Source organism: Myotis yumanensis, unplaced genomic scaffold (genome assembly GCF_028538775.1).
Source record: "Myotis yumanensis isolate MYYU_CA2020_CCGP unplaced genomic scaffold, mMyoYum1.0.hap1 SCAF_23, whole genome shotgun sequence".
NCBI classification, from domain to species: Eukaryota; Metazoa; Chordata; class Mammalia; order Chiroptera; family Vespertilionidae; genus Myotis; species Myotis yumanensis.
Window position 1 is genome coordinate 12,125,786 of NW_027223774.1, and position 14,002 is coordinate 12,139,787.

The 14,002-nt window shown below is 49.5% G+C and overlaps 1 protein-coding gene across 1 annotated transcript; it reads right to left on the minus strand.

The window, feature by feature from the left end:
* Positions 1–12,164: 12,164 nt before the first annotated feature.
* On the minus strand, positions 12,165–13,468 carry LOC139000351 (insulin growth factor-like family member 3). The gene is made up of 3 exons (XM_070402578.1): positions 13,450–13,468; positions 12,961–13,011; positions 12,165–12,439 (listed from the first exon to the last, which is right to left on the minus strand). Exons 1-3 carry the CDS (start codon positions 13,466–13,468, stop codon positions 12,165–12,167), a joined length of 345 nt encoding a protein of 114 aa, XP_070258679.1.
* Positions 13,469–14,002: the final 534 nt, after the last annotated feature.

Genomic DNA, 14,002 nt, shown 5'->3' on the forward strand with positions numbered 1-14,002 from the left:
CTGGAGGGACACACTCTCCACCTGCCATGCTGTTCACTGTACAAACTTCCTTGAAAAGAATGTGGAGGAGAACACAGTCAGTGCTTCAGTGCAAGACGAGCAGAAATGCAAGAAACGCATGGGAACTGTCACCAACACCAACAAACAATATTGTAACAGAGAGACAAGTGAACGATTGAGATAGTAATAGGGAGCGGATGTGTGATCCAGGGAATCACTACCTTGCTGAAGTGATGACTGACAGTCCTGAGTGTGAGGGCGGACACTTCAGTGTCTCAGCAACATCACCTGCTTTGGGTTTTAATGGCTCGAAACCACTGGGGGCTCCCCACTGCCTCCGGGATGAAACCCCAGCTCCCTAGTGTGCCCAGCAAGGACTCATGACCTGCACTGCTCTCCCCTCTGCAGCTCCTTGGGCAGCAGCACAGGCCTCCACCCACCCCTTCCCCATCCCTCCACCCCCTACCCCCACCCACATCCCTGCCCAACAGCCTCTCCTGCAAATCCCCAACAGGCTTCCAAGCCTGGATCCTGCCATCTCTGCTTGCTTCCCTCCTCCCTTCACCTGAAAAACTCCTAACTTCCAAAGGGCTCAGTTCAGGCAGCTCCTCCTCCCACCTCCCATCCTGTGGCCTGTCTCACCATGAAAGAGAATGAGGATCTACACTATCTGCCCCACAGCACTCCTGCTCACCATGGTCATCCTGCTGATCATGCCAGCTGGTGACTCTCCTGGTTACTTGCCCAACCTGGGTTCTTTTTAAATTTTCAAAGATATGCATATGCCCAGCCAGTGTGACTCAGTGCTTGAACGTCAACCTATGAACCAGGAAGTCACGGTTCAATTTCAGGTCAGGGCATAGGTCTGGGTTGTGGGCTCGATTCCCAGTGTGGGGCATGCAATCAATGATTCTCACCATTGATGTTTCTATCTCTCCCTCTCTCTTACTCTCTGAAATAAATTAAAAATATATTTAAAAAATAAAAAATAAGTAAATAAAATAAAAGTCCTCTATCTGGACTTGACTATATTGAAAAGTACCCCCCCCCAAAAAAAAAAACACACAAAGAAAACCAAAGGCATCCTATCTAATAAAGAGGGAATATACTAATTGACCCTCACACTATCACAAAGATGGTGGCACCCACAGCCAATAGGAGGGAATATGCTAATTGCCTGTCCCACCCTCAAAGATGGTGGTGCCCACCGCCACAAGATGACCAGAAGGGGAGGGCAGTTAGGGGCAACCAGGCCTGCAGGGGAGGACAGTTGGGGGTACCAGACCAGCAGGGGAGGGCAGTTGGGGGAGATCAGGCCAGCAGGGGAGCAGTTAGGCATTGATCAGGTTGGCAGGGGAGTGGTTAGGGGGTCATCAGACTGGCAGGCAGGTGAGCGGTTGGGAGCCAGCAGTCCCGGATTGTGAGAGGGGTGTCCAACTGCCGGGGATCGGGCCTAAACTGGCAGTCGGACATCCCCCAAGGGGTTCCAGATTGGAGAGGATTCAGACTGGGCTGAGGGACAACCCTCCCCTCCCCCCCAGTGCATGAATTTTGTGCACTGGGCCTCTAGTGCATATATAAGTAAAACTTCCAGAACTTTTTTTAGTGAAAAATAAGTTTCCATTTCCTCTTCGACCTCCATCCCACTTGCATTCATGAGTCCAATGCTGTTACCAATTTCTAGCTGTGGCCCCTTCATAGTTTTAAAACTATGCTCATGATTCTCTCCCATGACATCAGAGGTCTGACTCCACCACTTACAAGTGAGATTTTGTCCAATGACTTAACCTCTCAGAGCTCATTCAGTGAAATAACAGCACTCCCCATGTTGGGACCTGTAAGTATCCAATAAAGAAAATAAATTCAGAGGTACCACAGAAACTGGGTGCTGTGGACATATTCCTTATGATCCAAACCAGAGACCCAGTGCACCAATTCGTGCACGGGTGGAGTCCAGCCAGCCAGCCCCAATCAGGGCGGATGGGGGCTGGGCCTGTTGGGAAGAGGAGATAGCAGGAGGTTGGCTGGCCAACTGGGATGAGGGGCTGCGGGACATTGTGGTTAGGGGGGCCGATTGGGGACAGGGCTGGCCATGGCGAGGGCCTGTGGGCAGTGGGCCGACTGACCTCACTCCTGAATGGGGTGGGGAATGCCGATTGGGGCCAGTGGCCTGGGGGAGGGGCCATGAGTGGTCATCCAGCCATCCCTGCCCTTGATCAGTGTGAGGGGGCCGATCTGGGGTGAAGCCTGGCGGGGGGAGGGGCTGCAGGAAGTTGGGCGGCCAGTCCCACCCCTTATTGGGGTTGGGGGTGGCGATAAGGGGAAGGGCCAGCTGGGGGAAGGGGTGCTGGGTCCTTCTTCTAGTCAGGAAGCTGTTTTAAAGGAATCAGTACAGTTTAAATTTCCCAGGTGCTAATGAGCAATGAAAGCTGTAGCAGGCTGGCCACACTGGAATTTAAGATTTTATCATTTGACCCTTGGTCAAATTAAGATAGGGATGAATATTTCCCATCCAGCAAAGTTCTTATCTGCCCAGTGAAACCAATCCTTGAATGACAAGCAGCTTCAACCCAGTCATTGTTTTAGCATTAAGAACGTTTGCATCTTGGTTATGGGATTCCAGCATCTTATTCCCCACTCCCCGTTTTCAATTCACTCGAGGTACAATACTTTAAGAAAAACTGAGAAGCTACGGCTTCATGCTCCCAGGGACCCACCAGTCCATTTCCTGCAGATCACTGGGGGAAGGGATCGAACAAAAGGGGGAGATGGGCACATGCGCAGTGAAGTCGGGGTGACACCGGAGAGGAGCTTGTCTGTCAGTCTAGCCTGGGAAGCCATGGATTGGCTAGGGTTGGACCCCATCAGAAACCCATGATAGAGTTCATTTGAAAAAGCTCCTGGTTAAAATTTCCCGGCAAGGTTTCCTTGCTTGCCCTTGTTCTACACTTGCTCTCTCCCGCTCCGTGACCCGCACTCGCCATTTGCTGGCCTGTTCTCCATTGTCATCTGGCCTTAAGCAGCTGCATGGTCCATGCCCACACAGACCCCACACCCACCTGGGACCTGCAGCTGGGAACACAAGCTGGACTGGACTGGACTTTCCTAGGGAGCAGAAATTCTGGGCAGTGGCCTTAATTGTGGCTCTGCTGAGGTCAAGATTGGACTTCTTCCATGGTGAGACGGACAGAGATGGGACCCCCCCCCCCTTAATTTTACATCGTCAGTAAATCTTCCCACAAAACCCCATCCTCCCGTGGGGGGCCTCAGGAAATTATTTTCCTCGCGGCACCTCAAGAACTCCACTTTCACCAACAACACTTGTGCTTAAAAAGACCTTCCAGTGTGTACAGCCCCTTGGAGCACCCTTCGCGTTGTTAGATGGGATGCTGTCCAAGTCATGAATCACTTAATAAAGCCAATTAGTAGATCTTCACATGTACTTGGTTGAATTTTGCTCTTTAACAGCTATAAATCACCCCAAATACGTGACTTGAAACAAGAATAATTTTATTTTGTGGCTCATGGTCCGTAGGCTTGACAAGGCTCATTTAGCCAGTCCTCAGTCAGAGTGCTTCATGAAATGGCCATTGTTTGGCTGGGGCCACAATCATTTGAAGGTCAGTTTAGGCTCCACCAGTGTAATCCCTCCTCTGGGGATGCATGACAGACTGAGCTGGTTGCCTAAGAGCCACGCTGAGAGGCCATGGGCACTTTCCGAGCCAAAGTGGACCTGGGATTGCTGTACTGGACCATAGGCACGATGGTTAACCAGAGCAAGCCCCCAAGCTACAGAGAGGTCAGAGAGCAGGGGCATCTGGTTCCTGGTGGCTTTCCCAGCTCAAGTCCGGACTGTGCTTCGTTTCCAAAATCCCTCTGCATTCTCAGCGTAAGCTCCTCTTTTTCCTGCAGTTGTCCGGGAGAGATTTCTCTTCTTGGCACATGCAACGTGTCACCCTGACCAGGACCCGGGAAGGATCTGTGTTCTTCTCAAGGAGTGATAGGAAGAAGTGAGCATGTAGTGCAGGGCCACTGACTCTTGCGTTCATTTATTTATATCCATTATTATTTTTAAAAAATATATTCTTATTGATTTCAAAGAGGGAGTGAGAGGGAGTGAGAGATGGAAACATCAATGATGAGAGAGAATCATTGATTGGCTGCCTCCTGCACACCCCCAACTGGGGATTGAGCCCACAACCTGGGCATGTGCCCTTGACCAGAATTGAACCTGGGACCCTTCAGTCTGCAGGCTGACGCTCTATCCACTGAGCCCAACCAGCTAGGGCTATATCCATGATTAATTCAACCAAGTCTCTCTTGAACTTCTGTTAGGTGTCAACTTCTGTTAGGCACGGGGTACGAAGTTGACTGGGCACAAGATCGAGTGAGAATCACTCAGAGCCAAGTTCAGATTTCTTTGCCTGTTAGTGGTTGTGTGAAGTCCTCACTTAACTTGGGGTTCCATTTTCTCACCTGGGAAATGGGCCTCACTTTGTGGAGTTGGGTGTGAAGACTAAATGACACATGTGTATGTGTAGTTCATATGGCACATGAGAAGCCCTTAAATATTTGAGTTTTTTTTTCCTTGTTCTCTTACATCACAGTTGACTTTTGGGGCTGGATAAGTCTTCGTGTGGAAGGCTGTCCTGGGCACTGTGGGATGTTTAGCAATATCTTTGGCCTCTACCCACAAGATGGTAGTAACACTCGCCACATGGGTCCCAGGGGTGGACACAGCGTGGGGAAAATTGCTCCCATCTGCAAACCACCACTTTAGATAAAAGCCAAAGTCCGAACGTCTACCTCTGCCTTTGATTTCCCAATCTGTCTGATCCCCTTTCACTGGGTTTTTGTGTCCAAAACTCAATGGCATCAGGAGGAGAGTAGACACCAATACCAAGTTGGTATCGCTGGGTGTTCCAGAAAGGAAAATCTGCATGACCCCCTCCCTCCCTCCTTCCTTCTCCAGGAGCCAAGTCCTGTCCTGCCTGTTTAATTGGCTCCAGTGACTTCAGCATGAGGCAGGTCTGTTGACCCACCATAGCGCTGGCATGAAAAACAGGCCGGGCCAGATCTGACAGTGCAGAGAAATCGGAGCCTTTCCCCCTTGCTGCTCACCCCGGCCCCAGCTGGGCCATGGCTTTGGTGACTCACAGCTGGAACATACTTGACATGGCCTGAGGGAGAGGAAAGGGATTCTGTTTCCAGCAGTTGCTTCAGGATTTCTCAACAGGGAGCCCTGGGCAAAGCAATCTGATTGTGTAGAAACTGAATTTGCATGGCATGACTGATTTATCCAGAGATTGTGTTGCATAACTATAAAAACATCTTCTACACTTGAAAAAAAAAAAAAAAAAAAAAGAAAAACTAACCAAAGGATGGAAGAATCTTACCACACTCCAGGCAAGCTGGTGACTTTTGGGGAGGTTTTCCTCTGGAACATATTTCCCTTCTCCTGAGTCTTAGCCACGAATTTGGGTCATAGTCTGGATACAGATGTTAAAAGGTAGCCAACTCCCAGGTGAGGCACTTACAGTCCGAGGATATTTCTCCCTATATCTCTATATACTCACCTGTTTTGTAATAGTTGGTCTCCTAAAAATGTGGGAAAGGCCTGTCTCAGTACTCAAATCCTCCTGCTGGCCCTAAAAGCTTTCCTTCACACCTTGATTTAGTTTATTTGTGTATTTCTGTGGGATTTTCCTAATTCTTATAAGGGAAAGAAAGAACCAGACACTCAGAAGCAACTTCAGGTTGCTCAGAGCCTGGCCAACAGGCCCCCACCTAGTCCTTCCTGGTGTTCTTTCGCCTCCTCACCAGAGGGTGGCGCTGTATCCCCGAGGAGAGGCAACTTCATTCGGTTATAAATGCCTGCCCCTTGTTGAACCTGTCCAGGCTCTCTCTCCCAGGTCACTAGCTGGGTGGGAAAACCGTGTGGCCATTATGGCCTTATTTTCATAAAGAAAAAAAACACTAACTGAAAAATAAATCTAGACAGACCTATTTCTGGGGAAGACAGCTTTTAACCCTCCTCCACCGCAAATGCTGGCAATGATGACTGATTTTATGACATACTAGAGGCCCGGTACACGAAATTTGTGCACGGGGGCAGGGGAGGGGTGTTCCTCGGCCCAGCCTGCACTCTCTCCAATCTCAGACCCCTTGGGGGATGTCTGACTGCTGGTTTAAGTCACAGGGATCGGACCTAAACCGGCAGTCGAACGTCCCTCTTACAATCTGGGACCACTGGCTCCTAACTGCTTGCCTGCCTGCCTGACTGACTGACTGATCTCCGCTAACCACTTTTGCCTGCCAGCCAGATTGCCCCCAACTGCCCTCCCCTGCTGACCTGATCACCTCCAATGCTTTTATTAGTATAGATATGACCCCTCCCAGAAAATTTCACTAACCCTGCTTTACAATAAAGGCTTGACAATTGAATCATGGGAGCCAGACACCAAGATTGCCTTTCTTTGAATAGCGAAGGGAATAATTATCTTGCCTTTAAGTTGCCCTGAACATCAATGAGATAATAACTAAGAAAAGTATTAAAGCACCGTATAAAGACAACTGTACTTTTCATGTACTGAAAAGACAATAAAGTGGTAAAATGAAAAACACTATTTTTATTCTCCCCCTTCCTTCCTTTATAGCCTTTATTTAAACTTTGAAATTTATAAAAATTTCACTCCTATTTTCATTTCTTTAGATTCAGTGTTACTTTGCATTAGTTTCAGGTTTTATATTAGTTACAGAATAGTGGTTAGACAAACATATACGTCACAAAGTGTTCCCCAATATTTCCAGTACCCACCTGGCATCATACCATCATTACAACACCATTGACTATATTGAGTGACAATAGGTTTACAGGTGCCTTCCAATCTTTCTTTTGTGTTGCTTGCCCTTCCTTTTCTTTCTCGCTTCTTCCCTAATTTTCTTTATATAGTATTTCAATTGCCCTCAAAGCTCAGCGAAGGCACTGGGACACGCTTAATCCATTTCACAGACCAGGAAACTGAGGCCAATTCCAGTTGGCTGTGGAACTGGACTCAGCACGCAGGGAGCCCTCACAGCCTCGGGGCAAACAGAACAAACCTTCGACCTCATTCTCAAGCACCTCTTCATCCTGGACGCTCCACATTCTTTCCTCTCCCCCGACCCCCACCCCCCGTCTTTACTGCCCCCGCCCCCGCCTCCTGGGGAGCAGGTGGTAGGCTTCGCACTCACTGTGCAGGCGCTCACAGACGTGGAGTGCTGCGGAGCAGGAACTGGGGGTGGGGCTGGGTGGACATGGGCTTGCTTTTGGGCGGGAGCAGGAGTCCCAGCCTCTCAAGTGTGCAGGCCACAGAGGCAAGGCACGGTTAGTGCTGGGAGCTTCGCAGAACTGTCGCAGTGAGGTACCTGGCAGTGTGGCGCCCCTCCACTGAGATGGCGCCGCCCCTCAACCCCTGCCTCAGGGCTAGGGGTCCGGACCCCTCCGCCTGGGTGTCCTTCCATTCCCACAGTCATCTCCTCTTGTTTCACCCGCGTCTTGGGGCCACTGCAGAAGCTTGCTCTCCATTGGAGAGGCAAATCCCCGCTGCCGGCCCCCTGTCCCTGCCTGAGCCCCCTCCGGTGCACCCCACTCCACCTCGGCGCTGCTCTGCGCCCCTTGGGCCACCCGCTTCCTGATGGGCGGCTTCCCCCAAAGCCGGGGCACTCACCTGGGAGCCGCCCCTCAGGCGGGCCAAGAAGGACCACGCCCAAAGGGAATGAGTCTTGAACCCCCCACATCCCATTATCTGGATGTCCTCCACACCTCCTCTCTGTTTCATGTCTTGAACGGGCACTGGGTTCGGGCACCCTGTGTCCCAGCCACATGGCCTCCGGGGGCCCTGATAGAGTAGGTCTCCGCAAAGCTGTGGATCTGTGGCCAGAGGCCTGGCCCGCGTCTCAGCAGCCCCATGCCTGCTGGAGAGGGCTGTTGGAGGAGGACCAGAGCCCATCCCTCATTAGCTCCCCAACTCCAGAGGAGGCACCACAGGCTCATGGCTCCTGGCTGTCCAGGCCTGCCCACCCGAGCCTGCTAAACTGGTCGTTACTGCTAAACTGGTCGTTACCTTATGGAGTAACAACAGTTGGCATATACCTCTCTTTTTATAGAGGATAATTGACATTGAACATTGTGTAGGTGTAAGGTGTTCAATGTGTTGATTTGATACTTACATATCGCAATATGATTACCACATTAGCTCACAATTCTATCATGCCACATCATTATCATTGCTTTTTGTGGAGGGAACAATAAAGATCTTGTCTTTTAGCAACTTCGATGTTTATAATATTACTAATGGTCCAGTGCATGCAATTCGTGCATGAGGGTGTGTGTGTATCCCTCAGCCCGGCCTGCACCCTCTCCAATTTAGTATCCCTCTCACAATCTGGAACCGCTGGCTCTTAACTGCTCACCTACCTGCCTGCCTGATCGCCCCTAACCATTCTGCCTGCTGGCCTGCTTGCCCCCAGCGCCCTCCCCCACCCCACCCCCAGCGGCCTTCTCACCCCCAACCTCCCTCCTCCCCCCCCCCCCCCCCCCCGCCGGCCTGCTCACCCCCAACTGCCCCCACTGCCGGCCTGATTGTCCCCAACTGGCCGCCCCTCCCCCGCTGGCCTGATCACCTCCAACTGCCCTCCCCTCCTGGCCTGATCTCCCCTAACCGCCTCTGCCTTGGCCCCACCACCATGGCTTTGTCCAGAAGGATGTCCGGAAGGTCTCCCGGCCTAATTAGCATATTACCCTTTTATAAGTATAGATATTTAAAATACAGTCTCAGCACTCAAATATATATACACTGCTTTGTTGTTGTTAATCCTCAACTGAGAATATTTTTTTCTATTGCTTTTTAGAGAGAGTGGAAAGGAGGGGATGGTGAGAGAAAGACGAGAGAGACACATCCATTGGTTGTCTCTCACACTCTCCCAGACTGGTGCTGGGGAAGGAACCTGGTACATGCTTTGATGGGACTCGAACCCAAGATGCTTTAGTGAACAGGCCAGCACTCCAACCACTGAGTAATACTGGCCAGAGCTACCACTGCTTTTTTATCCACTTGTCTATTGATGTGCACTAGGGCTGCTTCCATAGGTTAGCTATTGTGCATAAAGCTGCAATGAGCATAAGGGTGCATTTTTCTTTCATATTAGTGTTTTGTGTTTCTTCTGGTCTATACACTGAAGTAGAATCTCCAGGCCATACGGCAGTTCTGTCTTTAATTTTTTAATGAACCTCCATACTGGTTTCCAAAGTGGCTGCCCCAATCTGCATTGCCACCGATAATGCACAAGGGCTCCCTTTTCTCCACATCCTCCCCAACACGTGGGTGGTTGATTTATTGATGGTAGCCAGTCTGACAGGTCTGAGGTGATAGCTCATTGTGGCTTTAATTTTCATTTTTCTGGTGATTAGTTATGTTGAGCATCTTTTCATATGTCCTCTTTGGAGAAGTGTCTATTCAAGTCCTTTACTATTTTTTAATTGGACTCATTGGGGAGTTTGTGTGTGTGTGTGTGTGTGTGTGTGTGTGTGTGTGTGTGTGAGTGTTGATATATATGAGTTCTTTATGAATTTTGGGTGTTAACCTCTTATCAGATGTATCATTGGTGAATATGTTCTCCCATTCAGTGGGTGCTCTTTTCCTTTTGCTGATGGTTTTCTTTGCTGGGTAAAGACTTTTTAGTTTGACATAGTCCCATTTGTTCATTTTTTCTTTTGTTCCCCTTGCCCAAGAAGATATATTACAAAAAATATTACTAAGAGAAATCTTGAGGATTTTACTGCCTATGTTTTCCTTCTGGGAGTTTTATGGTTTTGAGACTTACATTTAAGTCTTTAATCCATTTTTCGTTTATTCTTGTGTGTGGTGGTATGGTTTCTTTTGAGGGGGTAGGGGCATGTTTCTGTCCAATTTTCCTAGCACCATTTATTGAATATATTGCCTTTACCCCATTGTACATTCTTGCCTCCTTTGTCAAATATTAATTTACCATAAAGTCATGGTTTTATTTTTGGAGTCGCTATATTCCATTGATCTATATGTGTCTTTTTATACCAGTACAATGTTTTTTAAAAATATATATATTTTTATTGATTTGAGAGAGAGAAAGGAAGAGAGAGGGAGAGGGAGATAGAAACATTGATGAAAGGGAAACATCAACATCAATTGGCTGCCTCCTGCATGTGCCCTGCTCAGGACTGAGCCCGCAACCCGGGCATGTGCCCTGACACAGAATCGAACCAGTGACATCTTGGTGCATGGGTCAATGTCCAACCAATGAGCCACACTGGCTGGACAATACCATGTTGTTTTGATTTCTATGGCCTTATAGTATAGTTTGTTATCAGGTAGCGTGATGCTTCAACTTTGTTCTTTTTTGTCCTGATTGCTATGATATTTAGAAACTTTTGAGGTTTTATATCAGAAATGTTATTTTCACCATTAATTTCAGGGAAAGAAGTTGTCAAATAAGAAAACAAAACAAATGACATGTGGTGAATGGACCTAAGTTCTGTGAGTCACGAGGGGTACACATTGATGCTAAGGCTTTTGGAGTGACCCAGGGGAAGAGAATTTCAGACACGAGAACTAACAGGAGCAAAGGCCCCGTGGAAGAGAGAAAATGATCATATAGAACAGACATGGGCATTGAGCTTGGGTGAGGGAAGGAGGGTCAGTCAGAGACAGATCCCTCAGGATGAGGACCTGCTTGGGTCAGAATAGCGAGCAACTCTGAGAACCTGGTGGGTCCTGTGTCTGTTCTCAGCCCTTCATAGGCATCCAGCTTTTAATCATCTCAACTACCCCATGAGTTTAGGAATTACAGGGTCCCTGCTTTCCAGCTGGGGAAATGAGGCACTAACTGGCCCCAATTCACATGGACCACGCGGGCAGCATCTGACAAAGTTGGGATTTGAATCCAGGATGTGTTTGGGCCCAGAGTGAAGCCCTGACTACTGTGCTGTCCTGCTCAGGGCCTGATACCAGCACAATTGCAGGCCCTGTCCTGCACAGTGACTCGGGCCTCTCTCTGACCCCGACACTAATACTGTGCCTGCACCGAGCAGACCTCTGTACCCATCTGCTCACTGCATGATTTATTCGTCTCCAGTTTTCAGAGGAAAATGCAGGCTTACATTTGACAAGCCCGTGGTGTCATAGCCCCGCCAGGTTCCAAATCAGCCCCTGACCCTGCAGTGCTCTGCACCCAGCCTCCCACTGGGGCTTCCAGGTGCTCGTGACCAAGACACTCAGCAGGAAACAAAGTGGCCCAGGAGTCTGCCTCTTCCTCTCTGTTTCTCACTCACAATCTGTATGCCTCTCCCTCTTTAATCACAGACATCAGGCATCAAAAGAATGACAAGAAAAAAGAATGACAAGAAGTGTTGGGAGCTGGGAGTGTGGGGCAGAGAGCGCTGGCTCAGAACAAGAAACTAGCCCATCACAATGAGGCAGAGGCTCTCTCCCTCCTCTCCAGCCCCTCAGGGCAGCTCCCACCCTCCCCACCTCCCATAGGAGCTGCAGGTGCAGGCACCACGAGGTGGCTCTGGGACTGGGCCCCACCCAGTAGGGCCCCAAGGTTTGGGTTTGGGGTCATCTCTGCATAGATTCTAGTTCCTGACACAGGGAGGAATATCCACCTCCCCACCCTCACTCCTTGTCCCACTGATGAGAGAAGAATCCTGACCCAGAGTAGAGAGAGGACACTTAGACTGACTGAGGAGACACTGATCGCTGTGGGCAGGGGAGGTTTTAGGAGCAGAGAGAAGTTCCTGTGTAATCATTTCTCAGTAAGTTGCCACACGAAATCAGAAAGAACACATCTAACCTCACCAGCCTCTAGAACATGGTTTTATCATTTGAAAACCATACCACCCACCCATTTCTTCTCATATCCTAGGGTGCGTGCTTCTAGCCAGATGTTCCAAGTTTCCAGGAAGATGGCTGGGTTGTCCCTCATGAGCTGCAGATAATGAGAGAGACAGAGACAACGCACTTTAGGAGAGATGCAGACATGAAGAGGGATGGGGAGGTGCAGGCCTGGGACCCCCACCCAGTAGGGCCCCAACCACCAGAGTCCATCCCTGCCTTAGCCCCTTGTCCTGTTGTCACCTGAGTGAGGCCTTACCTGGGACAGACTCTGGAGATGGGAGAGGTAGAGCACCGTGACTTCATGCCTAGAACCTTCAGTCTCACAACAAATCTCTTCTGGGGGCCAAAGGACTCTGGACAGCAGAGCTCAAAGCAGGGCCAGAACGTGCAGTCGGGACCACAGAGGCGGGTCCGGTTCAAGGACAGGATGGTGTCATGATCACAGCATTGCTCCGTGGGGTTGTACATCCGGTGCCCACATCTGGGTGCTTGCTGGCACAGCCACAGGCCTGAGGTGATGTGGGCCCCTGGACAGAAATTGCTGGTGAGTCCTGGATGGTGCGGCCCACACACCAAAGGGTCTTGGGTTCAATTCCTGGTCAAGGGTGCATACCTGGGTTGCAGTTTGATCCCTGTCAGGTTCAAATCAGCTTGCTGACCCTACAGTGCTCTGCACCAAGCCTCCCACTGGGGCTTCCAGATGTTCCAGTCAGGGCAGATGTGGGAGGAAACCAATCAATGTGTCTCTCTCACATTGATGTCTCTCACATCTCTCTCTCTCTCTCTCTCTCTCTCTCTCTCTCTCTCTTTCTCTCTCTCTCGTCTATCTTTCCCTTTTTCCCTACCTTTCCCTCTCTCTAAAGATTAATGGAAAAATACCCTTGAGCAATGATTAACAACAGCAACAACAAGAAAAAGGAAATAGCTGGTGAGTTCAGGGAGGACCAGGCACTATCCTCAAACCGCAAATCAGGAGCCTTCTGTGAATCACAATCCTACTTCCCAAGGCAGCCTCGTCCCTCTTCATTCTTCCCCACCCTGCACTCACCTGTGTCTGCCTTTGACCAGTGGAGGAGAACGATGAATATGCCTATGGAACCTGGAGGAGATGGGAGGAGGGTTAGGCTGAGGCTGGGGTTGTGGAACATAGGAAGGGCAGGCCAGTGTGGGAAGGCTTAGTTCCCGATTTGCTCTGAAGGTTTGGGTTTGGGGTCATCTCTGCATAGATTCTAGTTCCTGACACAGACAGGAGTCCAGACTGCTGGGCCTGAGCAGCCCGGACACATTGAGGGGAGAGAATTCAGGGAGACTACACTTGACAGTTGAGGAAATGCAGGGTAAGCTCTAGGAAGAGTTAAGAGTTTAAAATTTGCAGGTCAGGAGAGAGATTGTGATAAAGCCACAAATAACATGGGGGTGATGAAGAGGTGGGAAGCCAGGAAGTGAATAGAAGAGAGCATTATATCTAAGGTTCCAAGGTACATTAGGGGTGTGATAGATAACACATAAGCTACACTTAGGGTTGGTGCCCTCTTACCAAAGACTCTGGGCACCATGGTTCTTGATGACCCTCCAGAGCAGTCGATGGCAGAGCAGCAGGAGGACTGGTTTCTGGGACCGTAGACTGGGACCTTTATATACTGTGAAGTGCACCTCACATTACAACAGAGACACAGTGCTGACAAAAAGGGAGGGGCATGAAGAAACATCATTATGTGCAAGAAGAAAAGAACGCATCAAAATTTTAATAAAATGTTCCTGAACCAGTTCCATTGGATTTCTGCTTTCCAAGATACCGCTAAGCTCAGAGTAAAGCCCACTTTGGTTTGGATGGATTTCTTTGAACACTGTCCAGGGGAAACCCTGTTTGAAAAGACCCCTTAGCACATCACCCACCAAAGGCGGGCTTGTCCTAGACTTCCCACATTTCTCACACAAATCCACCTCCAGACCTACACTGTCTACAATTCTTCAGAGGTTGTTTTTTAAAAAAAAAATTATTGTTGAGAGTATTGCAAATGTCCCCCCCCCCAATTGCCCTCCTCCACTTGGTTCCCACCCCACCCCAGGCCTTCACTACCCTGGTGTCT